This window comes from Equus caballus, chromosome 17 (genome assembly GCF_041296265.1).
Source record: "Equus caballus isolate H_3958 breed thoroughbred chromosome 17, TB-T2T, whole genome shotgun sequence".
In the NCBI taxonomy this organism is placed as follows: Eukaryota; Metazoa; Chordata; class Mammalia; order Perissodactyla; family Equidae; genus Equus; species Equus caballus.
The window spans coordinates 32,320,863-32,347,639 of record NC_091700.1 but is presented as its reverse complement, the minus strand read 5'-3'; the positions used below and the strand labels follow the sequence as shown (position 1 = coordinate 32,347,639).

General features: G+C 37.6%; 1 protein-coding gene across 1 annotated transcript in view; it reads left to right on the top strand.

Moving 5' to 3' along the window:
• SOHLH2 (spermatogenesis and oogenesis specific basic helix-loop-helix 2) overlaps positions 1–26,469 on the top strand; it is a 39,731-nt gene extending 13,262 nt beyond the window's left edge. Inside the window, exons 6-10 of the mRNA XM_023621337.2 lie at positions 17,618–17,765; positions 17,923–18,011; positions 18,684–18,805; positions 23,738–23,994; positions 25,417–26,469. Coding sequence (XP_023477105.2) covers positions 17,618–17,765; positions 17,923–18,011; positions 18,684–18,805; positions 23,738–23,994; positions 25,417–25,437 — 637 coding nt within the window. The 3' untranslated portion in view covers positions 25,438–26,469. The remainder of the gene's footprint in view (positions 1–17,617; positions 17,766–17,922; positions 18,012–18,683; positions 18,806–23,737; positions 23,995–25,416) is intronic.
• The last annotated feature ends 308 nt before the right edge of the window (positions 26,470–26,777 follow it).

The window sequence follows — 26,777 nt, the reverse complement described above, 5'->3', positions numbered from 1 at the left end:
AATCTAACAAAGTGAATTTATGGAACTGTAAGTATTGCCATATACTATAAGGGCAGAAATGGGGAGAGGCACGAACTGAGAGGTAGTTGGTAAGGGCTGGGTATGTCATGTTAAGGAATTTGAATTTGAATCTGAACCATTCATTGGGAGGGACACTGAAGGATTTTAACAAAGGAGTGATGAGGTAATGAACACTGTAGCAGGATGTTAAAGAGTGGATTGAATCTGGAGGTCAGTGGGGTCTGTAATGAGAAATGATGAAATCCTGAACTATGGTGTTAGAAATGGGATAGCAAGGAATAAGCCAATCCCAGAGATATTAAGTGGATAGAATCAGTATGAGCATGGCTGAACGAGGAGTCAGGAGTAACATCCAAGTGGATATTGATACCATTGACTGACTGGGAAGTACAGTAGAATGGCAATCTGTTAGTGGGTGGGGGGTGAATTTTTCTCTTGTTGAGTTTGAACACCTCCGGGTTTAAATGGTTCTGTCCAGTCAGGAGTTGGCCCTTAGGTTCTAGAGAAAGATCTAGGCTAGAAATATAGACTTAGAGCTCTCACCATACAGCGTCTATTTGACGCAGTGGATGCAGGAATGGATATGATGACTTTGAAAATCATATAGGGAAGAAATAAGTGGAAAAAAGAACGTTGGGGAAAATCTCAATATTTAAGGTACAGGCAGCAGAGAAGAAATCAGGGGAAAAAGAGTTACTAGGAAGATAAGAAGAAAACCAAGATGGTATGGTATTGAGACTAGGGAAGAAAAGAGTTTCCTAAAGGAAAGAGTATCACATGACACAGAGATCAGGTAAGGTAAGAACTGATAATTGATTATTTGTATTTAACTAAACCTAAATGTCATGCATCTAGGCAAAAATAATTTATTGGCCTGATTAGGGAAGAAGCACCATTGCAGAAAGATGGAAAATGACAGGTGGGAGCATAGATGAAATGAAAGAGAAAATGAAGATGTTTGGTACGTAAAAGGGAATTTAGGGTAAAATGAGAAATTTTGATAAGACTGGGCCAGACTTGAGCATGTTTATATTTATATTCCAGAAGAATATAGCTGGAAGAGAGACAGAATTCTTGAAGATACTTATGTTCTGGTTATCTGTGGCTGCAAAAAAAATGAACCCCAAATTTATTGGCTTGATACATGGTTTTATGGGTTAGCAGTTTGAGCAGAGCTCAGCTAGGCAATTCTTCTGCCTACATGACATTAATTGAAGTCACTTAGTAGTATTCAGCTGGTGGATGGTCTAGTCAGGAAAGTGCAAGGCGTTCCATCTGGAGCCTTTGCAGGGATGGCTGGAAGGCTACGCTCAGCTGGCGCTGTCAACTGAAGCTTCTCCAACATGGTAGTATCAGGGTTGTCAGACTTCTTACATGGCAGCCCAGGCGTCCTAGAGAGAGTGTTCCAAGAGACAGGAAGAAGGAGCTGCCAGTCTCTTAAGGCCTGGAACCAGAAGATGGCCCAGTGCCACTTCTATCATATGCTATTGGTCAAAGAGGTCACAGAGCCTACCCAGATCCAAGGCAAGGGTACTTAGACCCCACTTCTCAGTGGGAGGGATGTCAAAGAATTTTAATCCCCTACTGCTGGGGAGTGGGGTTGGTGATGGATTTAGCCTATTTCTGAGGTGGCAGAAGTCTTCAGAATCTAGAACCAGGTGAAAGAATACCTCTTCTACTGAAAATAGAGAGAAGGAGCTAAAGCTAAGTGTGGATGAAGATGAGTCTTTTGATGGCGACCAGAAAGGAGGAGGAAGTTGAGCGAATTCTGCCAAATGGCCTCTGTTATCTGCCAAAGATTAATGGGAAGATGGGGTTTGGGGCTTGATAAGATGTGCTGGTGAATGGGCTAGTCTGGTGCCAAAGGACTTGACTCACAAGTCTGCTGCTTTGGCCAAGTGAAGACTGCAGGCCTGCTGACCAGTGCTCTTCTGTAGAGGTCACTGATCTGCAGTGAAAGGAGAAAAATGCAGTGCAATGAGGATTTTTAAAGCTACATATTATACAATTCATATTCTAAGATTGTTTTTCATACTTTATTTGGTGTGAAAATTGTGATATTAGTAAGTGATTCCAACAAAATGATGTTGGGAGATGGTACCTTTCTTTCATTACTTTTCATGTCCAGATCTAACTTTGGCGATCCTTTATTGGTCCCGCAAAGCTCTGTGTTGTTTTTATTTTTCAATTTTAATGATTGATGAAAACTAAAATCTGAGAACCACACCTAGTAGACTAAAAAGATACTTTGGGGGTCTCCACCCCTGTTGCATTATTTAAGGACTGGAAATCTTTGTTTCCCCAAAAGAAAAGCTGTAGCCAGGACCCCCTCTATTCCCCTTTAGAGATTTGCTTGAGAGATACCAGAAAGTGAACAATTCATCCATAATAACTAATTATTTTTTTGCCTTTTCTTCCTCTTAACGCATCTGATTATGCCTGTGAATCTTGAAATAGATTCTTCTAGTCTGTTTCCTTTCCTGCTCCTCTTCCTCCCAATCATCCGCTTTACATAGGTTTGGTCTTTTTTGTTTTGTTTTGCTCTTTTTTGTTTGTAAGCAGCATAGGGTAACATGATGTTTGCTAATGTTAAGGAAATAATGATACCAGCTGGTGGTTTTGAATATTTGCGTTTGAGAATCTCTTTTTTAAACAACTCTAACATCTCTGTTTTCTTTATCAGAATAGATTAATAAAAATTAGCTACATAATTTCAATATTCTTGGTGAAATCCCTTTCATTATACATTTTAAATACCTAAATATTTCTTTATCTTGGTAAAGTGTGTATTTTTCAAAGGGATGCCATCATTTTGTTTGTGTGACCAGAAGTCTGAAATGATGTGGTTTAATAGTTTTCAGGATGTCTACTCACTTGAAAAGAAGTGAAAGTGAGCTTCGCCATGGTATCTCACAAATGAAGGCTTTTTCAGGGCTAGTCAAGTACTAGAAATTCAAGGAAGGTAGAACAGGAAGTTCTCAGAAGGTGCCAAGTCATATCTGGCCAAGAGACCTTTCTCTGTGAGTTCTTGTTTGCTTGAGACACATTTGTACAGAGGAGAGACCCAAAGACTTAGTTGGGACCAAGACCTTGAGCTTCAGATGTCTTTCTGCCTCTCAGAATCACTCTTAAATGGGAAAGAATGAAACCAGATTGATTCTTTTCCTGACTTAGTTGGATTGGGTCGTATTGAAGCTGGCTTCTGTGGCAGATGACAAAGACAAAACACACTCTGTGAACTGTGTTGTCCGTTGCTGCTTCTATACACAAAGGAAAAAGAAAAGACAAGACCATATGGAGTCCCTGGAGCCTGTTATCCTCCTTCTTTGAGCTGATATTTGAGCTGATCCTTCAAAAAGTTTCACTAAACCTTTCCTTCTCATTCTTCTGTTTTTTCAGTTTTTCAAAAATTGTGACATAATTAACATACAATGAAATGCCATGAAATTAATATACAATAAAATCTTAAGTGTATTTTTTTTCTCTTTTTACTGGATTTTTCTGTTTTTGTTTTGTTTTGTTTTGTTTGAGGAAGATTAGCCATGAGCTAGCATGTGCCGCCAATCCTCCTCTTTTTTGCTGAGGAAGGCTGGTCCTGAGCTGACATCCATGCCCATCTTCCTCCACTTTTTTTTTTATATGTGGGATGCCTGCCACAGCATGGCTTGCCAAGCAGTGCCACGTCCGCACCCGGGATCTGAACCGGTGAACCCCGGGCCGCTGAAGTGGAACATGCGCACTTAACCACTGTGCCACTGGGCCTGCCCCAATGTTTTTGGTTTTTTAAATTGATTTTTAGAAGTTCATTATATATTCTGTATACTAGCCTTTTGCCGGATATCTATGTTGCAGATATCTTCTTTCAGACGTATTACATATTTTTAGCTAATACATAAGACTTGAGTGAAATTCTGCTCGGAAGAGGTCACTTCAAAGGATGAAACTTTACTTACGTATTTGCTCCACTATTACTTATTCCCCAGCCTTGTCTTAGCCTCGAGTTCCTAACCTTGATGTTAGAACCAGAAAGATTTCAAGACACAGTGAAAGAGGCTAGATCCATAAGATTTGCTGATACACTTCATAGTCTTGGGAATATTAAAGAATTTAGGATAAAGAGTTACCTTCAATGGGTATCAAGAAGATCAAGTGAGTGTTTATAAGAGATGGGTTGCTTGTGTTTGAGTCTATGGTTTGATGAGTTTTGAAGAGATGGTTTGTTGCTCAGTTCCCAGGAGAAAGGGGTACACCACACTGTGGCTCAGGGCCACATAGGGAAGCACCAGGGTTGGGTAGGAGGCAGACAAATGCTTACACTCATCTAAACTACAACACTTCCGTCATATTAAGATATTCCCTTGTATATTAAGTGTCTCTTTTTGTTCTGATGTTTTGACATCTGGGCCCTTACTGACCATGGGGAGACTGCCTCTCCCAGGGCTAGCCAGTTTTTAGAGAGAGTAAATGATGTGCCTGAGAGCGCACCTTGCATATGCAAACTGACCAATTCAGAGGCCGCCCACACCCGCCTCCTCTGTTAAGCTGTTATGCTTCAGGCCAACATTCCCCTGCCCTAATCGCCTCAGGGCTGGGCACCAGACAACTCGGGACAGCCGCTACACCCCAGAGCCTGATGAAGTTATTCAGGCTAGCCAGTCCTAAGCCTGCTTACCCGCCTTGCCCATTCCTTCCCTCAGAAACCACAATAAAGGCTCTTGCCCACGTTTTTCTCCAACTCATTCTGCCTCCTAACTGCCCCTGGTGCTTCTCCATGTGGCCCTGCGTGGTGTGAAGTGCCCCCTCCTCTTGCGAACTGTGAGTAACAAACTATCTTTTTAATGGCAGTCTTCTCCTGATCTGTTGGCCCCACCATACCTGACTAATAATAAAACCTACATTTTAAATCACCTGGTGCTCTTTGCTGGTCTATCCTTTCCCATCCCACAGAGACAACTAACCATTCTGTTTTCTATCACCATGGCTTTGTTGTGCTTGTTCTAGAACTTTATATAAATGGAACCATCAATATGTACACTTCAGTCTGGCTTCTTTCACCCATTTCATTAATTCTGTTAGGTGTATCAGTAGTTTGTTCCTTTTTATTGTTGAGGAGTACTACATTTTGGTTATTCATTCTCTGGGTTTTGTCTTTTAAGAAGAAAGCTGCTGTAAACATTCTTTTATATATGTCTTGTGAACCTTGATTTCCATTTCTCTTGACTATGTACCCAGAAATAGAATTGCCTGTCATAGGATTGGGTGTATGTTTCTCTTTTTAGGAGACTTCCAAGCAGATTTCCAAAACTGTAGCACCATTTTGCACTCCCACCAGCAATGTGTGAGAGTACTGTTTGCTCCATATCCTCACTAATGTTTAGTATCCTTAGCCCTTTTCATTTTGGCTATTCTAGTGGTTGCAGAGTGTGATCTAATTGTGGTTTAAATTTGCATTTCCCTGATGATTAATGAGGTTGAGCACGCTTTCATCTGCTTATGGCCATTTGTATATCTTCTTTTATGAACAGTCTGTTCGAATCTTTTTGCCCATTAAAAAGATTTGATTACTTTTGTTTTTGTTATTGAGTTCTAGGAGCTCTTTAATAGTCTGGATTCAGATCCTTTGTCAGATTTATGTCTTGAAATATTTCTTCTAGTCCGTGGCTCACTATTCATTTTTGTAACAGTGTCTTTTGATGAACAGAATTTTTTTTTAATTTATCAGTATTATAAATACATATCTTGCTTTCTCTATCCTGTATTAGAAATCATTGCTTACCACCAAGTTGCAATGATATGTCCCTATGTTGTTTACAAGAAGTTCTCTAGCTTTATTCTTTATGATTACTTTATTCATCTTAATTTTTATGTATGTCATGAAGTAAGTCTTAAGGTTTTTTTTTCTCAGATGGATATTTTCAAGATTTTATTGAAAAGACTTTTAATTCTCTAGTGAATTGCTTTGGTACTTTCATAAAAATTAATTGTCATATACCAGAGGCCCCCTTACCCTTGAGGGATACATTCCAAGACCCCAAGTGGATGCCTTAAAACAGTGGATAGTACTGAACCCTATATATACTATGTCTTTTCCTATATGTACATACCTATGATAAAGTTTAATTTATAAATTAGGCACAGTAAGAGATTAACAATAACTCATAATAAAGTAGAACATTTATAACCATGTACTATAATAAAAGTTATATGACTGTGGCCTCTGTCTCACCCATTTAATATTTTTGGACCACAGAAAATGAAACCATGGATAAGGGGGGACCATTGTCATTATCAGTGTATTTCTGGATTTCTTATTTTATTCCACTCATCTATTTATCTATCTTCTTCACTCTGGTATTCTACTTTCATGATTATAGTAGCCTTGTATGAAGTCTCAAAATCAGACAAAGTCCTCCAACGTTGTTCATTTTCAAATTGCTTTGTATGTTAAAAGTCCTTTGACTTTTCATGTAAATTTTTACATAAGCTGGTAAATTTTTTTGGAGGAAGATTAGCCCTGAGCTAACTACTGCCAATCCTCCTCTTTTTGCTGAGGAAGACTGGCCCTGAGCTAACATCCATGCCCACCTTCCTCTACTTTATACATGGGATGCCTACCACAGCATGGCTTTTGCCAAGCAGTGCCATGTCCCCACCCAGGATCCGAACTGGCGAACCTTGGGCCACCAAGAAGTGGAATATATGAACTTTGCTGCACCACCAGGCTGGCCCCTAAATTTTTTTTAAAAAACATCCTACTAAGGGGCTGGCCCCGTGGCCGAGTGGTTAAGTTCGCGCGCTCCGCTGCAGGCGGCCCAGGGTTTTGTTGGTTCGAATCCTGGGCGCGGACATGGCACTGCTCATCAAACCATGCTGAGGCAGCATCCCACGTGCTACAACTAGAAGGACCCACAACGAAGAATATACAACTATATACCCGGGGGCTTTGGGGAGAAAAAGGAAAAAAATAAAATCTTTAAAAAAAAAAAACAAAAAAACAAAACAAAACAAAAAAACATCCTACTAAGATATGGATTAAGATTGTGTTGAATCAATAGATCAGTTTAGGGGGAAATTGGCATTGAATAATATTGATTCTTCCAGTCTTTCTCTCCATTTTTTAATGATTGTCTTTGATTTATTTCAGCTATGTTTTGTAGTTTATTAAGTTTATTCCTGAATGATTTGTGGGTCTTTAAAAATTTTATTGTTAACAATATTTTTTAGTCCTATTTTCAAAATTTTTATTACTAGCATGTAGAATTAAATTTATTTTGTATGTTGACCTAGTATCCTGTGACCTTGCTGTATCTATTAATCACTTCTAGTCATTTTTTGTGGATTCCTTAGGATTTTTTTACATATGTAATTATGTCATCTGTGAATAAAAACACTTTACGTCTCCCTTTCCAATCTTTGTGGCTTTTATGTTTGTTTCTTCCTTAATCCCCTGGCTAGGTCCACCAGTTTTTTGAATTGGAAGTGATGCGAGTAGACATCCTTGCCTATGTTTCAATCTTATAGAGAAAGTGTGAAGTCTTACCATTACACATGATGTAAGCTGCAAGTTTGTGTCCATGCCCTTTAACAGCTTAAGAAAGTTTCCTTCTACTCCTAGTTCAAGTTTTTATCATGAATGGATGTAAAATTTTGTCAGTATGTTTTCAGTATCTGTTAAGTATCTATGATTTTCTCTTTTTTTCTGTTAATGTAATGATTACATTGGTTTTTTAAAATGTTATACCCTACTTTGTCTTGATGTACAATCCTTTTTGTTTATTGCTGGATTAGATTTGCTAATATTTTGTTAACAATTTTGCATCGGTGTTCATGAAGGACACTGGTCTGTGGTTTTCTTATAATGTCTTTATCGGATTTCAGTATCAAGGAACTGCTGACCTCATAAAAAGGAATAAAAAGTCTTTCTTTTCGAAAGAGTTGTGTAGGATTGATATGTTTGATAGAACTCAACAGTGAAGTCATCTAGGCTTGAAATTTTCTCTGTGGGAATATTTTAATTAGAAATTCAATTTCCTTAATGATTATAGGACTGGTTTTTCTTTATTTTTCCTGTGAGTTTGGTTTAATTTATGTCTTTCAAGAAATTTGTCCATTTAGTCAAAGTTATCAAACTTATTGGATGACTTTATATTCATAATACTCTCTTAATATCATTTTAATGTCTGTAGGTCTCTGATGATGTTCCTTCTTTCATTTCTGGCATTGATAGTTTGTTTTCTCTCTTTTTCTCTTGATCAGTCTAGCAAGGGATTTATCAGTTGTATTGATTTTTTCAGTGAACCAATTTTTTTTTTCTTCTTTTTCTCCCCAAATCCCCCCAGTACATAGTTGCATATTTTAGTTGTGGGTCCCTCTAGTTGTGGCATGTGGGATGCCACCGCAGCATGGCCTGATGAGCGGTGCCATGTCTGCACCCAGGATCCAAACTGCCAAATCCCTGGGCCGCTGAAGTGGAGCACGAACTTAACCACTCGGCCACGGGGCCAGCCCCCAGTGAACCAGATTTTTATTCACTGATTTTCTCTATTATTGGCTCATTTTATATTTCATTGATTTTGCTCTTTGTCATTTCCTTTTTTCTATACTTTGCTTTTGTTTTCTCTTCTTAGGTAGAAACTTAAATCATTGATTTTAACCTTTTCTTCTTTTGTAATACAAGCATTTAAAACTATAAATTTCCCTTTATAAAAGTTTCTCTTTTAGCAGTGCTTTAGCTGTGTCTCATAGATTTTGATATATTTTCACTATCATTCGGTTTAAAATATTTTTCTCATATCCCTTGTGATTTTTTCTTTGACCAATGATTATTTAGAAGTATTTAACTTAATTTCCAAGTGTTTAGAGATTTTCCAGGTATTGATTTATAATTTAATTACATTGTCATCTGAGAACATGCTCTGTGAGGTTTTATAAGCTTTGATATTTTCTGAGACTTGCTGTATGGCCCAAAGTTTGGTCTCCCTTGATGAATATTCCATGTGCACTTGAAAAGAATGTGGAGTTTGCTGATTATGGGTATAGTGTTCCATAAATATTAATTAGGTAGAATTGTTGGTAGTTTTTCACATATTCTGTACCCTTATTGATTTTTGGAGGGGGTTAAAATCTTCATGCTGACTATAGATTGGTCTATTTTTCACATTACTTCTGTCAGTTTTTGCTTCATGTATTTTGAAGCTCTGATTTTAAGTGCCTGTCTTCTTAATGAATTGACCGTTTGTCATTAGGAAATGATAAATGCTAATTTATGTATGCTTATACTGTGTCTTAAAATATACTTTGATATATAGCTTTCTTGTGATTAGTGTTTGCATGGTTGTCTTGTAACCTACATATATCCTTATTTAAAGGATATCTCTTGTAAACAGCCTGTAGTTGAATCTCGTTTTTCTTTTTTATTTGCCCATTCTGACAATCTCTGCTGTTCATCTGGAGTGTTTAGTCTATTTGCATATAGTTTAATTACTAAGTTTAGTTTTAGGTCCACGATTTTTCTATTTGTTTTCACTAGTCTAATCTATTGTCTGTTCCTTTTTTTTTTTCTTATTGTTTGCCTTCCTTTGGATTAATCAAGTATGTTTTAGCATTCCTTTTTATCTCCTCTATTGGATTTTTAGCTAAAACTATGGTTTTTAGTGGTTGCTCTTGGATTATAATATGCATCCTTAACCTATCATAGTCTACCTTGCGTTGATAGTATGCCATTTAACATGTAATGGTAGATTTCCATTTACCCACTCCTATTTTCTTTTATTGTTGTACGTTTTACCTTTACATATGTTATCGACCCCACATTTTTATTATTTTTGCTTTAAACAGTAAGCTATTATTCCAGTTAACTATTTCTATGTAACAAATTGCCCTGAAACTTGGTGGCTTAAAACGACAACCCGTTTATCAAATCTCATAATTTTATGAGTCATCCATTTGAGCAGAACTTGCCTCTGGTTCTTCTCCACGTGGTGTTTACTCTGATTACTCCATGGTGTTCAGCTGGCAAATGACCTGTCTGCAGAGCCCACCGCATTATCATCCACAAGGATGGTCTCTTAGTGGGCATGGTTGGAAGGTGGTGCTCAAATGGGTTGCTTTCTTTCCCTGTAGTCTCAGCAGCTCCCCAGCAAGCTCGACAGATCTCTTACATGACAGCTCAGGGTTTCATGAGGCCAACGCTGAAGCTACATCTGCTTATAAGCTTGTCCTAGAACTGTTGTAGGGTCACTTCTCCAGATAGCTCTTGGTTAAAGCAGACACAGGCCAGCAGAGATTCAAGGGAAGGGAACATAGACCCTACCTCTTCATCGAGGAAATGGTGAATAATTTTTAGTCATCTTAATCTGTAACTATTGTTTGTCTTTTAACTCAAAGTTTAGATTTTTTTTTTTAGTAAAACAGGCTCTCCATTGTTTATGAGGTTATTTCTGAGTTGCAAAAATTCTCTCTTCATCTTTTTCTCTGTATTACCATGTCTTTCTCTTCTATTCTCCCTTTCAATCTTGGCTGCCACAGTCAGACACATAGAAAGCACGAGAACACTTTATTCTTGCCTCTCTAGTGGAAACCTTAGCAGCAGATGTAACTGCTCCAGGTCTGTCAGATAGATGTACTGTTGGTTTTTAAGATGTTAATAAGTTAGAAAACTAACCTTTTATGTATGCTACCATATTTATCATGTCTGATGCCCTTCACTTCTTTGTGTGAATCGTATTTCCATCAGTTATTATTTCCCAACAGCAAATAGTAAAATAAAGACATTTCAGATAAAAGACAACTTATAGATTTTGACACAGCAGACCTGCTGGGTAAGAAAACTAAAGGGAATTCTTTAGGCTGAAGGGAAATGATAACAAATGGAAACTTGAATCTCCAGAAAGGACTGAATAGCATCAGAAATGATAAATATGTGAGTAAATATTAGAAAAACAGACATTTTCCCTCTTTATTTATTTAAAATGCTTCAGATTATTATAACTAAAAATATAGCATTAAATTATGGCGATGGTAATATATGTAAATTTAATACGTATGACAACTGTAACCTGAAGAGTGAGTCGGATAAATGTACTTACGTGATCGCAGCATTTATATATTTTATGTGATGTTATAAAATATTAACTCTAAATAGAGTGTGAAAAGTTACCGATATGTGTTGTCATCCCTAGAGCAATCCTAAAGAGATATGCAAAAGGCATAGCTATGAAGCCAACAGACAATTAAAACTGGACTTTGAAAATTATTCAAAAATAAGTCAAGAAAGGAAGAACAGAAGAACGAAAAAGCCAAAGAGACTACAGGGAAAAAAACAGTAAAATGGTAGACCTTTATCCAACTGTATTCAACTTATAGGCAGGGATTGTCAGAATGGGTAAAAGAAAAACAAAAAACAAGACCCATCTATCTGCTGTCTGTAAGAGACCAAGTAAATATAAAGACACAGTAAAGTGAATTAATAGAAAAATATATACTGTGAAACAGTATGTATAAGAAAACCAGCTTGACTTTGTTAATACTAAATAAAGTAGACTTCAAGACAGACAGTGTCATTGAGGTAAAAAGCGAACATTTCCTAATGATGAAAGTGTCAGCTTATCAGAATGATAATAACAATCACAAATAACATGTGACTATGTATTGGAAACAAAAATTCACAGGATTAAAGGGACAAGTAGCAACCAACATTGTTGGAGATTTAACATTTCTCTCTCAGCAACTGATATAACAGATGCCAAAAATCAGTAAGATACGGAAGATGTGGATGCGATTAACCACCTTGATCTAATAGATATTTGTAAAACACTATTCCCAAAAACTACTGCAGAATACCTCATTCTTTTCAAAGGCACGTGGTACATTCACTTAGATAAACTCTATGCTGGGGGGTAAAATACATTTTAGTACCTTTAAGAGAGTTGAATTCACAAGGAGTATCATCCCTGGCCACAATGAAGCTAAATTAGAAATCAATAAAAATTAGATATAAAGGAAAACCTCAAATATTTGGAAATCTAAAAACGCACTTCTAAATAATCCATGGGTAAAAGAAAAAAAATCACAAGGAAAATTAGAAAATATTGCAAACAATGATTATGAGAATAGACTCTTTCAAAATTTGTGAGATGCAGCTAAAGCAAAGCTTATGGAAAACACTATGGCTTTAAGGCAAAATGTATAAAAATCAGTGACCTAAGGGAGCATTTTAAGGAGCTGGAAAAAGTAAATTGAAATATTTCCAAAGGAAATAGAAAGGGAGGCAGGCAGGTGAGAAGAGAGACCAAAAACATTTTACCAACATTATGAATGAAAGAGGGATTATCACTACAGATCCTATAAACATTTAGATTCATGAAGGGTATATTTTGAATGATTTTATGCCAAGAAGTTCAACCATTTAGAAGAAATGGACAAATTTTTGAAAAACACAATTTACTAAAACTGATACCAGATGAAGCAGAAAATTTGAGTAGCTCCTTTATACTAAAGAAACTGAACTTTCTATAAAAGCCTTATCAAAGAGAAAACACCAAACCCAAATGGTTTTATTGATGAATTCTGTCAAATCTTTAAAGAAGAAGTAATACCAATCTTAAATTCTTACAGAAAATAGAGGAGGAGGGAACAGTTCCTAACCTATTTTGTGAGGCCAGTGTAATCTTAAACCTGATAAAGACATTATAAAAAAAGAAAATTACACAGCACCATCCCTCATGAGCAGAGACATAAAAGTACTTAACATAATTTTAGCAAATCAAATTAAGTAATATATAAAGATGTACTGCATCATGGCCACACAGGGTTTATCCTAGAAAAACAAGGCTGGTGTAGCATTCAAAAATCAATGCAATTCACCACATTAAACAGAAAAAAGGAGAAAAACCACATGGTTAACAGATTCTGAAAAATTATTTGACAACATTCAACACTGCTTCAAGATTTAAAAAAAAAACAACCTTTCAACAAATTAGAAGAGAACAAATTGGAAGAGAACCTCCTCAATCTGTTAGAGGGCATCTGTGAAAAACCTATAGCTAATATTACACTAGACAAAATTTTGACCCTTTGTTCCTTGAAAAAATCTGGAGCAAAGTAAGGGTGCCCATTCTTACCACTTCTGTTCATCATTGAATAAGCTGTCATAGCCATTGCAATTAGGTAAGAAAAAGAAATAAAAGACATACAGGTTAGAAAGGAAGAAACAAAACTCTCTGATTTATAGTTTATGTATAAGGTCCTAAGACACCTACAAAAAACTACTAGAACCAAAACGTGAATATAGCAATGTTTCAGGATATAAGGTCAATGTACAAAAATCAATTTTATTTTTATATATTAGCAAATAATTGGAAAGTGAAAAATTTAAAAATAGTTATGTTTACAATAGAGTAAAAAAGCCTTAGGATACTTAGGAACAAATATGCAAAAAGACATATAGGATCTGTACATTGATCACTTAAAATATTGCTGTGAGAAACTGAAGAAAACCTAAATCATGCGTTATACCATAATTATGAATTGAAAGACTCATTATTGTTAAGATGTCACTTATCACCAAACTTAAATATAACTTTATTTGAATCTAAATCATAATCCCAATGGGCTTTTTTTCGGTAAGAATTGACAATCTGATTCAAAATGTATGAAAAGGACTTCAAATAGAAAAGGACTTAGAATAAAGCAATCTTGAAAAAGCATAACGACGTTGGAGGACTTAAAACTGTCTCAATTGAAGCCTTAGTAGGCGGCTGCAGTAATCAATATGCTGCTAGCGTATAGGTTGACTAGTAGATCAGTGGAACACAACAGCCCAGTACTGGACCCACACGTTTATGGTCATTTGATTTTCAACAAAACCAGAGTAAACAAATTGGGAAACAAAAATCTTTTCTATAAATAATACTGAAACAATTGGATATCCATTTGGAAAAACTATGAACTGTGGCCGCTTATACCATAAAAAAAAGTTAATTCAAGATGGCGCATAGACAGAGCTGTACTATAAAGTTAAAACTGTACCGCTTCTAGAACAGCACTGTTCAATAGAACTTTCTGCAGTGTTAGGAATGGCCTCTATCTGTCCATCGTCCAATAAGGTAGCTGCTAGCGACATGTAGTTATTGAGTAGTATTTGAACTGTGGCTATTGCAACTTAGGATATGAATCTTAAATTTAATTTATATTTAAATAGATTTATGTGGCTAATGGTTACTGTATTGGACAGTACAGTTCCAGAAGAAAGCATAGGAGAATGTCTTCACAACCTAAGCACAGGCAGTTCTCCCTTAGACAGGACACAGAAAGCAATAACCATAAGAGAGAGTAGATAAATTAGACTCGTCAAAATTTAAAACTTTTGCTATCAAAGGACACCACTAAGAAAATAAATAGGGAAACCACAAACTAGGAGAAAATATTTGCAAAACAGATATACTGGCAAAATACTTACATTAAAGATATATAAATAAGTGCTAAAGTTCAATAATAAAAAGACCCGCAATCCAATTAAAATATAGGTAAAATATCTGAACAGTCACTTAACAAATGAAGATATGCTAGTGCCCAATAAGCACCAGAAAAAATGCTCAACATAATTTGTTGTCACGGAAATGCAAATTAAAGCATGAGGTACTACCACATATCCTTCAGAAAGGCCAAAATGCTAAAGTTAGAACTACTGACAATATTAAATGTTATCAAAGATTTGGAACAACGGGAAATCTCATACATTGATGGTGGGAGTGTGGAATGGTACTTATTTTTTGAAAACTTCTGCTGCTTTCTTATAAATTTATAAAATAACCCATCAACTCTATTCCTAGATATTTACCCAAGAGAAATAAAAGCATACATTCACAAAAAGGTGTACAGAATGATCTAGCTGTTTTATTAATAACCCCAAACTGGAAACAGCCAAAGTGTTCATCAATAAGAGAATGGATAAATAAACTTGGCATATTTATACTATGGAATACTATTACTCAATAAAAAGAAACAAACTGATATACGCAGCCATGAGGATAAATCTCAAAAACGTCCTTTGTGAAGAAACCTTCCATGAAAGGGCACATGCTGTAAGATTGGACTTGTATGAAGTTCAAGTACAGGCAAAACTAATGTGAGTAGGAAAATATCAGAATGAGGTTGCCTCTTACAGAGGATGAGATTAGAAAAGACTGTAAGGAACTTTCTGAGATCAGGATAATATTTCTTAGGGTTTATGTTACATGGTTTTGTGAATTTGTCAAAACTCATGGAATGGTACCCTTAAGATCTGTATATTTTATTTTGTGTGCCTTTTACCTGAAAATGAAATAATCTGAACTTCAACTACTGATAGGTTTAGGGGTTTAGTGTGCTGAAATCTACAACTTACTTTAAATGCTTCGGTGTAATAAAATCGATGGATGCATGGCCAGTGGGATGATTCATATATGAGGACAGAAATCAAGGACAGGAGATGTTCACTATAGACTCTAGGCAATGAGTATGTAAGTGTTCCCTATACAAATTCTTAATTCTCCCAACTTTAATGATTAAGAATTCTTAGTTCTTTAAATCTTTCTGTATATTTGAACATTTTCCTAAGGAATGTTGGAAAAAATGTTTAACATGATTTTTCATTTTAAAAGTGACATATACCCAGCAAAAATATTTGGAAACCATAGAAAATAAAAGAAAGAAAGCATATTTTCCATAGCCCAACCATCCAGAAATAACCGTTACTTGATGTTTTTGCTTTCAGTCTTTTTTTCTGTACTTTATTTTTGCTTTATTTAATAGCTCTGGTCATATTTTATATGCTGTCTTATATCTTACACTTGTCTCCTATAAAAATATCCTATTTTTCCTCAATAAACTTTATGTCATTTCCACTGCCAGATAATATTCTACTGAGCTAATATACTACAGCTTACTTAAGCATCCACTTATTTTGTGTTTAGATTATTTTCATATTTTACTGATATATTGCTATAGTGATATCTTTTTACGAAGTTTTTTCTGTTTTATGTCCTTGTAAGTAGAAGTACCACGTCAAAGGTAGTTAAAAGTTTCAAAGCCCTTCTTTTTTTTTCTTTTTTTTTTTCTTTTATTTTTTCCTTTTTCTCCCCAAAGCCCCCCGGTACATAGTTGTGTATTCTTCGTTGTGGGTTCTTCTAGTTGTGGCATGTGGGACGCTGCCTCAGCGTGGTCTGATGAGCAGTGCCATGTCCGCGCCCAGGATTCAAACTAACGAAACACTGGGCCGCCTGCAGCGGAGCGCGCGAACTTAACCACTCGGCCACGGGGCCAGCCCCTCAAAGCCCTTCTTACACATTGTCAAATTATTGACTCCTACAACCCTTTCTTTCCAGAATAGTCCCTGAGACACCTCCACAGAATCCCCAGAGCTCAAAGCCCAGTTAAAACACCGCTGATCCAGAATAAGTTTTTTTACTGGCTGTATATCAAACTAGATTTTTTGTTTTTTAAAGATTGGCCCTGAGCTAACATTGGTTGCCAATCTTTCCTCTTTTTTCTTCTCCCCAAAGCCCCCCAAGTACATAGTACATGTATTCTAGTTGGAGGCCCTTCTGGTTGTGCTATGTGGGACGCTGCCTCAGCATGGCCTGATGAGTGGTGCCATGTCTGCACCCAGGATCCCAACCAGTGAAACCCTGGGCCACCGAAGCAGAGTACATGAACTTAACCACTCAGCCATGGGGCCAGCCCCCAACTTAGATTTTTTAATTGATTTTTTTTTTTTGCTATTATGAGGTTCAGCGAGGTTTAATAACTTGCTGAAGGTCCCAGCTCATAATTGGCAGGGCCACCATTTGACCCTATATATGTCAAGGCAGTATTCAGCATAAGACAGGTGTTTAATAATGTTTATTAAATGAACAAATGCATAAATGAAGGTACCAAAGACTTAGATCAATTTACATTTACATTTCCTATGTATTTCCATTCAGAACTATGAAACAGGTTAATTTCTCTCTGATACTAGCCCAGGCGATGTTCTCATTTGCATACTGGTTTATTTGTTCTGTCCATACCTACCTCATGTAAAGGAAGCAGCCTTCTGATTTTCCTTTGGCTCAGAACATAAAGTTACGTGTAAAGCCCATGTATTACAAGATGCTAATTGATCTATTGTTGGAAATGTAGTCGAGGTCACAGTGACATGAATATCCTGACTACTCTTTGCCTTCAAGGCTTCCAGTGTGAATTGCAAAAGGATTTATGTACAGTATGCAATCTTCTCCTCTGAGGGGAGCATCGTCTATAGGTTTCTGTAGGCAGGGGTGTGCCTTCTCTCCAGGGTCTAGGTATCCTGCAGCAGGCCTGGAGCAAGTGAGCTGGGGCTGCCGTCAGCACAAACATTGTACTTGGCAGCAGTGTGAGCAGACGCGCCAGGAAGTTGTGATTCCAGGGGCAGGGGGGCTGCTGGCTTGTGGGGACACAGCCTTTCTCTGAAATGGAGACTGGATGGGGAGGGGGCACTTCCTTTATAAACAAGCCTAGGAGGAAGGATTGTTTGTCCTTGTGTACAAGGGAGAAAATGAGACTAATTATTCCTTGTTTATTACAATTCTCTGCTTAGAGAACGAATCAAGTATTGCTGTGAGCAGCTGCGGACTCTGCTGCCATATATAAAGGGGAGAAAAAATGATGCCGCTTCGATTCTTGAGGCAACAGTTGATTACGTGAGGTATATCCGGGAGAAAATCCCTCCAGACGTTATGGGCCAGGTATTGGACTCTCAAGCCCTTGAATTTTGTCCTCATTGACAATGCTTTAGTGCTACAATTTTATTTCTGTTTTTTTATAGTTGGAAATGTACACTTGTTTGTATATATGAAAAAATATCTATAGCTATCTGAATAGATCCCTCTTTCTCTCTTGTAGATTACAGAAGCACTTCAGAGTGATAGGCGGTTTTGTAAGAAACAAATGCCTGTCCAGCTATCCCTCCCAGGGACGATCATGGCACAAAGGTATGAGAGGGCTCTTGAGAATCTGAAGTCGGCTTGTTATTTTCCTCTGATGCTGATGCTAGAAGTGTAGACAGGCACTTAACCCACTCATAATGAAAACTCAGGTATTTATTGAGAATCAGTGAACTTTTCTCATTTCCGATGTGTGTCATTTAATTACAGTATTAGAACATGTAATATTCTCAGGCCCATGATCCTGTTATCGTTTGACTCTCTCTTATTTCTTCTTTTGTTATTTCTGAGAATCTTAAAATGAGGCCTTGCCGGTAGTGGTAGTGATGGTTGTGACTGTGGCAACGCACTTGGGGCACAATGAGTTTGAGCTTTTCTCTGTTACAGGAGGTCACAGGCCCTGGAGCAGTCCAGCCCTGCTTCACTTGGGAGTTCTTAAAGAAATTGCTGGTACAAAATGTGATGTGCCCAATGGAAGATTCCTTATTTAAATTTATTAGAATATGTAAACAAAGAAAAACTATAGAGGAAAAGCAAATCATTCCTCCACATCCTAAAGAATTCTCCTGAGGCCTGGCCAACAATTGGTCCTTATATTTAATCCACAGTTTAGGCTCTGTGTGTTTTTTAGAACTTAAATCATAGAAGAGCAATTGAACTCAGCAATGTTCATATTGTCTTCTTGAGAAATGTGTGAAGTCTTTCTTTCTTCCTTTTAAGGGAAAACAGTGTGTTGGCAAGCACTTGCTCACCTGTGAGAGGGATAAGATTCCTGGCTAATAAGTGCCTGAATGTGTACTCTCTTCCTGCCTCGGGCAGCTCCTTGGATGAAGCTGGGAGAGGTAAGCCCTGCCTGACGCCCTGGGTTGTAGTGGGCTTGGACCTGCGTGGATGTCCTTCACTGCCACAGCAGGAAAAGGAGCAGAGCTGAAAGATTATACCATGAGTCCTTCTGGTGTTGTCTACTTGAAGCACACAAGCTGGCCACAGGCATTTAAACAGTGTCATCCCAGAAACTGGGCTCAAAATTGACCATCATTATCAGAAAGCTCATCTTTTTTTTTTTGAGGTATAATTGACATATAACGTTATATTAGTTTCAGGTGTACAACATAATGATTTGTTGTTTGTCTGCATTATGAAATGATCACCAAAATAAGTCTGCTTAACATCTTTCACAGTACAAAGTTACAAATTTTCTTTGCTTGTGATGAGAAATTTTAGGATCTAGTTTCTTAGCAACTTTCAAATATGCAATATACTATTATTAACTATAGTCACCATGCTGTAATTACATCCCATGACTTATTTATTTTATAACTAGAAGTTTATACCTTTGGACTGCATTTACCCATTTTGCCCACCCCCTGGGTCCTGCCTCTGGCAACCACCAGTCTATTCTATCTATGAGATTGGTTTTGGGTTTTTTTGTGGTTTTTTCTGCCATTCCATATATAAGTGAGATGATATGGTATTTGTCTTTTTCTGTCTCACTTATTTCACTTAGCATAATGCCCTCAGGGTCCATCCATGTTGTCAAAAATGGCAAGATTCCATTCTTTCTTATGGCTGAATAATATTCCTGTATTTGTGTATACATTTTCTTTATCCATTCATCCACTGATGGACACTTAGGTTGTTTCCATATCTTGGCTATTGTAAATAATGCTATAGTGAAATGGGAGTGCATATATCTTTTCAAGTTAGTGTTTTTGTTTTCTTCAGATAAATGCCCAGAAGTGGGATTGCTGGATGATACAGTAGTTCTGTTTTCAACTTTTTTTTTTTTTCAAGATTGGCACCTGAGCTAACATCTGTTGCCAATCTTTTTTTTTTTCTTTTTCTGCTTTTTCTCCCCAAATCCCCCCAGTATATAGTTGTATATTTTAGTTGAGAGTCTTTTTAGTTGTGGCGTGTGGGACGCTGCCTCAGCGTGGCCTGACAAGCGGTGCCATGTCTGTGCCCAGGATCCGAACCAGCGAGACCCTGGGCCATCAAAGCAGAGCACGTGAACTTCACCACTCGGCCACGGGGCCAGCCTCTATTTCCAACTTTTTAAGGAACCCCTGTACTGTTTTCCATCGTACCTGCACCAATTTACAGTGCAGAAGGGTTCCCTTTTCTCCACATCCTCACCAATGTTTGTTGTTTGTTGTCTTTTTGCTAACAGCCATTCTGACAGGTGTGAGGTGATGTCTTATTGTGGTTTTGATTTGCATTTCCCTGACTAGAGATATTGAGCATATTTTCATGTACCTGTTGGCCATCTGTATGTGTTTTTTGGAAAAATATCTGTTCAGATCCTCTGTCCATTTTTTATTGGTTTTTATCACTATTGAGTGTATGAGTTCTTTATATATTTTGGATATTAACCCCTTATCAGATACATAATTTACAAATATTTTCTCCCATTCCATAGGTTGACTTTTCATTTTTGATGGTTTCTTTTGCTATACAGAAGCTTTTTAGTTTGATGTAGTCCCACTTGTTTATTTTTTCTTTTGTTACCTTTGCTTTTGGTATCAAATCCAAAAAATCATTGCCAACACCAAGTCAAGGAGTTGACCCCCTGTTTTCTTCTGGGAGTTTTATGGTTTCAGGTATTACATTCAAGTCTTTAATCCATTTTGAGTTAATTTTTTTGTATAGTGGTCCAATTTCATCCTTTTACATGTGGCTGTCCAGGATAAAACTCATCTTCCTGATAGCTGACAAGCACACTGGTGACTTTATTATGGGAATAGAATATGAAGGGAGGCGTAGTATTCATATGAATTGAGTACTAACTGTGTACTGAGCATTTAACATATTAGCTTATTTACCTCCTTCCTGTCTTTGCTTAAGTGTCACCTTCTCAGTGAGTCTTTCTCAACCATCCAATAAATACTGCCCACTCCTTCTCGGTGTCCCGTAATGCCTGGGGCTCCTTATCCACTTTCTCTGCTGTATTTTTCTTCATAGCACTTATCACTTTCTAGTAGTTTTTACTTGCATATTTTTCTATTGCCTGTCTTCTCCCACTAGAATATCAACTCCATGAAGATGGGGAGGGTTTTTGCCTGTTTTGTTCATTCCTGTATTTGTAGCACCCAGAGCAATGACTACCATGCAGTAGGGGCTCAAGAAACATTCATTATATGAATATTCATTGTGAAACAAATAGTTATGCACTGTGAGGCATTTTTGTTATTTGTGTTATCAAGTCTAGGCATGCCCATGTGCTTGTAGAAATAAGAAAATAGAAAAAAGCAGAGCCCGGGTAAAAGAACACAGCTCCCAGTGACTTTCAGGGCTCCTGAAGGTTTCTCTTCATTGAGGAACCAGTAAAATATTGAGCTCCTAACCTGCATGTTAGATGCTGGAGGGCAGGACGCCCTACCCATCTCCTCAGCCCCGAGTCTGAGGTCCCCCTTCTGCTGACTTCCTCGAAGGGACTCCACTCTCGCTTCAGCACGTTCCCAATGCTGGGAATGTCCTTGGCCACACTCCACCTGGTTAAGTCCAAGTTCATCCTTAGTTCTTAGCTTAGACACCCCTGCCTCAAAGATGGGGACACAAGGATGAACAAGATCTAGGGTCTTGCCCTTACGGAGCTCACAGATTTGTAGCAGAATATGAGTCCTATGGTATTTTGAGTGCTGCGGTAGAGATACCATGCATATTATGGGGAGATAGTGGAAGCCACGGGGACAAATGAGGTCACTAGGGATGGTGTCTAAAGTCGAAAGAGAAAAGGACCAAAAAAAGAGTATAGCCCTCCTTGTTTATATAACCAAATCAGCCCCAGAGTGTTTTATTACTCAATTTAGACTGTTCTCCTGACTTAGAGGAAAGGGGAGGAGAATAGAAAAAAAGTAGCCATGAGCCATGGTTAATCTCCTTAAAGTAGCTGTGGCTGGATGTCACATGGAATGATTAAATCAGCCCAGATTAAATCAGATGGAGGTCATGCCATAGGCATATGCCTGTCAATGTTACTTCTTGCACATACATTACTTCTGCGCTCTATTTATATCCTGCAGAAACTCTGAAATGCTCTTTCCGTGGTCGTGAGCTCAGGCCTTTCTGTGCCCAGCATCTCTGGGTATCGCATCACCTACAGCAACTGCTCTTGGGAACACACTGTATACTAGGACCACAGACACAGGGCATGGTCACACTGGAGGAGATCTTGGAGGTCTTTGAGTTAAAACCCTCATTTTAATTTTATTTATATACATTTCTCCATTTAAAAAGCAATATTAGGGGCCGGCCCAGTGGTGTAGCAGTTCAGTTCACATGCTCTGCTTCAGGAGCTCAGAGTTCAGCAGTCCGGATGCCAGGCACACACCTATGCACCACTTGTCAAGCCATGCTGTGGCAGGTGTCCCACATATAAAATAGAGGAACATGGGCACAGTTGTTCGCTCAGGGCCAATCTTCGTCATCAAAAAGAGAAGAATTTGTGGTAGATGTTAGCTCAGGGCTAATCTTCCTAAAAAAAAAAATAGAATAAATAAAATAAAATAAAAAGCAATGTTAGTCCTTTATTAACTGAGCTAAGATAACTGCGTTCATTTTTTATGTATTTCCTTTGTTTTTTTCTATGTATATTTTTCTATAGTAGTATTTATATTGAACATCCAATTTTGTCTCCTGCTTTTTTTATGTAACATCATATGTACTTTAATTTTTATTATGCAGCCCTCATCACCGTTTTAATGGTTTTAGTAGTTTATCAAATGATTTATAGAATAATCTTCTTAGCCATCCTCCAGCTGCTAGATTTAGTATTTCTGACTGTGTGGGGAGAGTGATTTTATATATAATATGATAGGAAATATTTCCCCAAATATACATTTTTCTATATTCTGGACTTTTCCTTGGGCTGGATACCTGGAAGTCTGTGATGAATGAGTTCCGGAACGTGAGCACACGTGTAGCTCATAATGCGTGTTGCCAAATTGTTTTTGAAAGAGGATTAGAACACTTGAAGACACTTAAGTCTTTAGAAGTCCACTTTCACAGCCCAAGTCGGTCAACTGAAGGCTGGAGAAGTTGAATGAGCACCTGAGGTCACCAGGTTTCTGTGCCAAAGTCTGGCCTGTAACACAGAAGGGCTGGCTCATTCAGCGTTTAGACTTTATTAGGTTTCCTTTGCTTGTCCTTTTCCATAAATCTCTGTACACATTTGCTGAAATTATTTTTCTCAAATATTCCAGATAAATTTGTATTTAAACTAGACATGAAATTACATTATTTTACTTTCTGTATTATTAATGTCCAGAGGAAAATAGATATTCACAGTGCTGAGATTACATTAACATTCATTATATATTTAAAAAATTTTTCTGCCTTCTAGTTACTGTGCAGAATATAGTTATATAAGGATATAACCCACTTCATTGATAGAAAATCAACCAAACTTTATTCATTGCTGAATGGCGTTCTTTCCAACATTCTTCCTTGCTTTATAAGGGTAGTCACAATTTTGATTATGGTGAAAGCTACACACACACACACATACCCCGCCTCCCCGCAAAGACACAGAGATCTGATATTCCTCTAAAATCTCTGTCTTTTAAGGATATGTGAACACTAATTTATAGTGTGTGTGTTGCACTAAATGTCACTAGTGAAAAGTACAATTCATTTTTCCATCGGCATTTGAGTGTAGCAGTGGTATAAGTTTGTAACATGAGGAAATGAAATAGAGGACAATTCTTTTTAAATACAATAGTTCAGAATTAAGATTTGTGTATCCTGATGGATATTTGTTTTCTTTTTTATTAAAGGCCATTGCAGCGCCACTTCAGAGAATGCTATTGGTGATGGATATAAAACTCGAATTCCCAGCACAGCTCTCTCTCTTAATGCCTTCCATGCTGTCAGATACTATTCTAAAGTCATCCCTGCCTGTGATGCAGCTGCTGTAACAAATCAGAACCTTTCAGTTCATTTTCCATCAGCCATGCCCAGAGTCTCGAAGTTTCTTCCTCAGCACTGCAATTCTGTGTTGGGCCAGACCTGCGCAACACATCCCAACTGTCTGGTAAGTCTTCTCGCGTCTTGGATCAGACTGGACTGTTTCATTCCAGCCAGCAGGAGTCCCTGACTTGCATTTTGTTGTTAATACTCTGGTCAGACACCTCTTAGACTGGGAGCGGGTGCAGTTAACTCAGGCTCTGTTCCCCATGCTGCAGGACTGGTATCTAGATCTCCAGAATCAGTGAATCTGGATGTGGCTCTGCTCGTGTGACCTTAAGTGATCAGATGGAACCTGCTTTTCTCTAGAGCCCCTCCTGTCTTCCCCTCTGCATCTATAATGCCACATCCCATTTCCCCAGCCGTACCCTCAACTGGCCCCATAACTAGCTGCTGCTTACCTCTTAGGCTGGCAGCAGTCACTCACACTATGTGAAAACCTGTTCTTCCAACACCAACCAGGCTGATTTCGGATCCCAGATGTCCTCGTATCACAGATGTCTATTGAGCACCCACTATGGTCTATTGTTGTGCTACCCTAAGAATATAGTGTATAAAGACAGACGTGCTCCCTGCCCTCATGAAGCTTTAGTGTCATAGAGAAGCAGACATAGAAGCAGGCAACTGTGATATGCATTGGGGCACATAGGAGGAGTACTCTAGTATATACAGTACAGTCTAGATTTGGGAGAGGTTAGGCACTGCTTACCCCTGGAAGAAGTACTGTCTAAACTGAAGAGTAAGATTTAGCCCAGTAGAGGAGTTAGGAGGTGAGAATGAGGAAAGGAAGAGCATTCTAGGCAGATGGGTCAGCGTATATAAACAGTGGCATCTTCATTTTTTAGAACTGTCCAGTTCTAGAAGAAGACCCAAACCAGACTGCCCTGCTTAAAATGGACTTCTGATAACCCTAAGATAGTTGCTAATACTTTTGCATATTAGTAATAGCTAAAATGTTTTGAACACTCCATACGTAATGTGCCACCTACTCTATGTACTTTACGTGGATGATCTAATGAATCTCCGGACAATCTTTTGAGGTCGGTACTATTATTATTTCCTCATGAAATCTATAAAATGGGACTGATAGAGACCTTACCAAAAAAGTTGGAGAGAAATATTCTACAGGGAATTACAAAGAAATTTTAAAATATGAAGTATCTACAGATATAATATTGTTGCTAATGATCATCAGTCTATCAATAGGAAAACCAGGGTAAATGAAAATACATTACAACGTTATTTTTTTTGTTGTTGACCTATAATTACTCTCTGTAGTTTTTGTTGGAGAATTGTTGTAAGAAAATAATTACTTTTAATAACAATCAGTAATGCATGTTTTAAAACCTGTAGGTTTATTCACCTCAAGATTTCACATGGTTTTGCAAATCATTTCATATTGCTTTAGGACATAGAAAATATATTTGTGACATTATGAGTAAGAACACATCAGGATTCAATTAATGTGGTTTTTTTTCCCCCTTTGCAGCAACAGTTTTGGGCATATTAATAGCACATGTTTGAAATTCACAGTCTAGACCACCTATTGGGCGCAGTTTGACAATACAGGAAGAATGGGACAAAGAAGGACCTTGAAAGCTATACCCAGAGACGTAATATCAAAAGTGTTAGCATTGTATGGCTTGTGATGAATGTGCTCAAAGCTTCTGCAGATAGAAAGACAAGCAGCAAAAATGCCAGCCACAAGCTTTCACTTATCTCCCTGCATTCTTGGATCTCCCCCGACCAGAAAGGTGCAAGAACAAATGGCCTAGTGACCTAGAGTCTTTTGTTCCTCAAAAGATATTCCACAATTTATGAAGAAAAAAAGCACTATAGAGAAGATCCCTGCAGCCTTGATAAAGTGATAAGATTGGGGAGGGGCATTGATACTCCAGTGTCACTGAGTACAGATACTGCAACTTGATTCTTATTTTTAGTATCACTGTGAACTCCTGTTACTTATTTCCAGGTGGTGTCTTTTCTAGAGCTGACATTTAAGAGAGCTTCCTTCGTTATTCACCATCCAAACTAAGTTATCTTAGTTTGAGAGAGGTGTTTCCCTCCTCACTTGACTACTAATGAATAAATTGATGTGTTTGTTTTTGCATTTCATAATCCCTTGCGTGAAATGATAGCTAACAGGTAAATTTTTCCTTCTAGATCTTAGACTAGCAAGTCTTTCTTTGTTTTTCATCTCCTCTCTATGGGTATTAGAAAAGACTGTTGAAAATAACAGAAGAAAAATGTTTCTTTTATATTTCACTGAAATGTTCTTATGCAATATAAGTTTTATTGTTAAAGAAAGTATTCAGTTTTGACCCTGAAAATGGTAATTCATTTTTGTTTTGGTTAATAAAATGTGTTCCCTCTTTTAGTATTACTATGTAGGGAATTTAATTTTACTAGATTTTTGAGTTTAAAAATTACTTTAGGCATAGCCTAATTTTCATGTCCAATTGTAAAACTTTTCTTTGAGGATGCCATGATGATGGAATCTGTAGATGTTTGACAAACTTTATAAAGGAACTAGAAGTTTTCAGCTAAGATTCTATGCTTATTATTACAAATGTGTGCTTGGCTCTTTATACTCTTGCCTTTAGGAGTAATTGCTTTGACATTTTGTAAGAGAACCTGTTGAGGTATTTTGGGTACTGAGACTGCTTCCTCTGGTCACAGCTGGTCTTCATTGCTGCAGGGACTTTTGGTGCGCATCAGGGTTTCCCTGGATCCACATGTGGGCCGTGAGAGACAGCTTGTGGCTGGGAATTCAACAGAGGACATATAGAGTACAACCCATAGTTCCTGTCTGCTTGCTATTCTCAGTCCCCTTTATCCTCTCAACGTGAA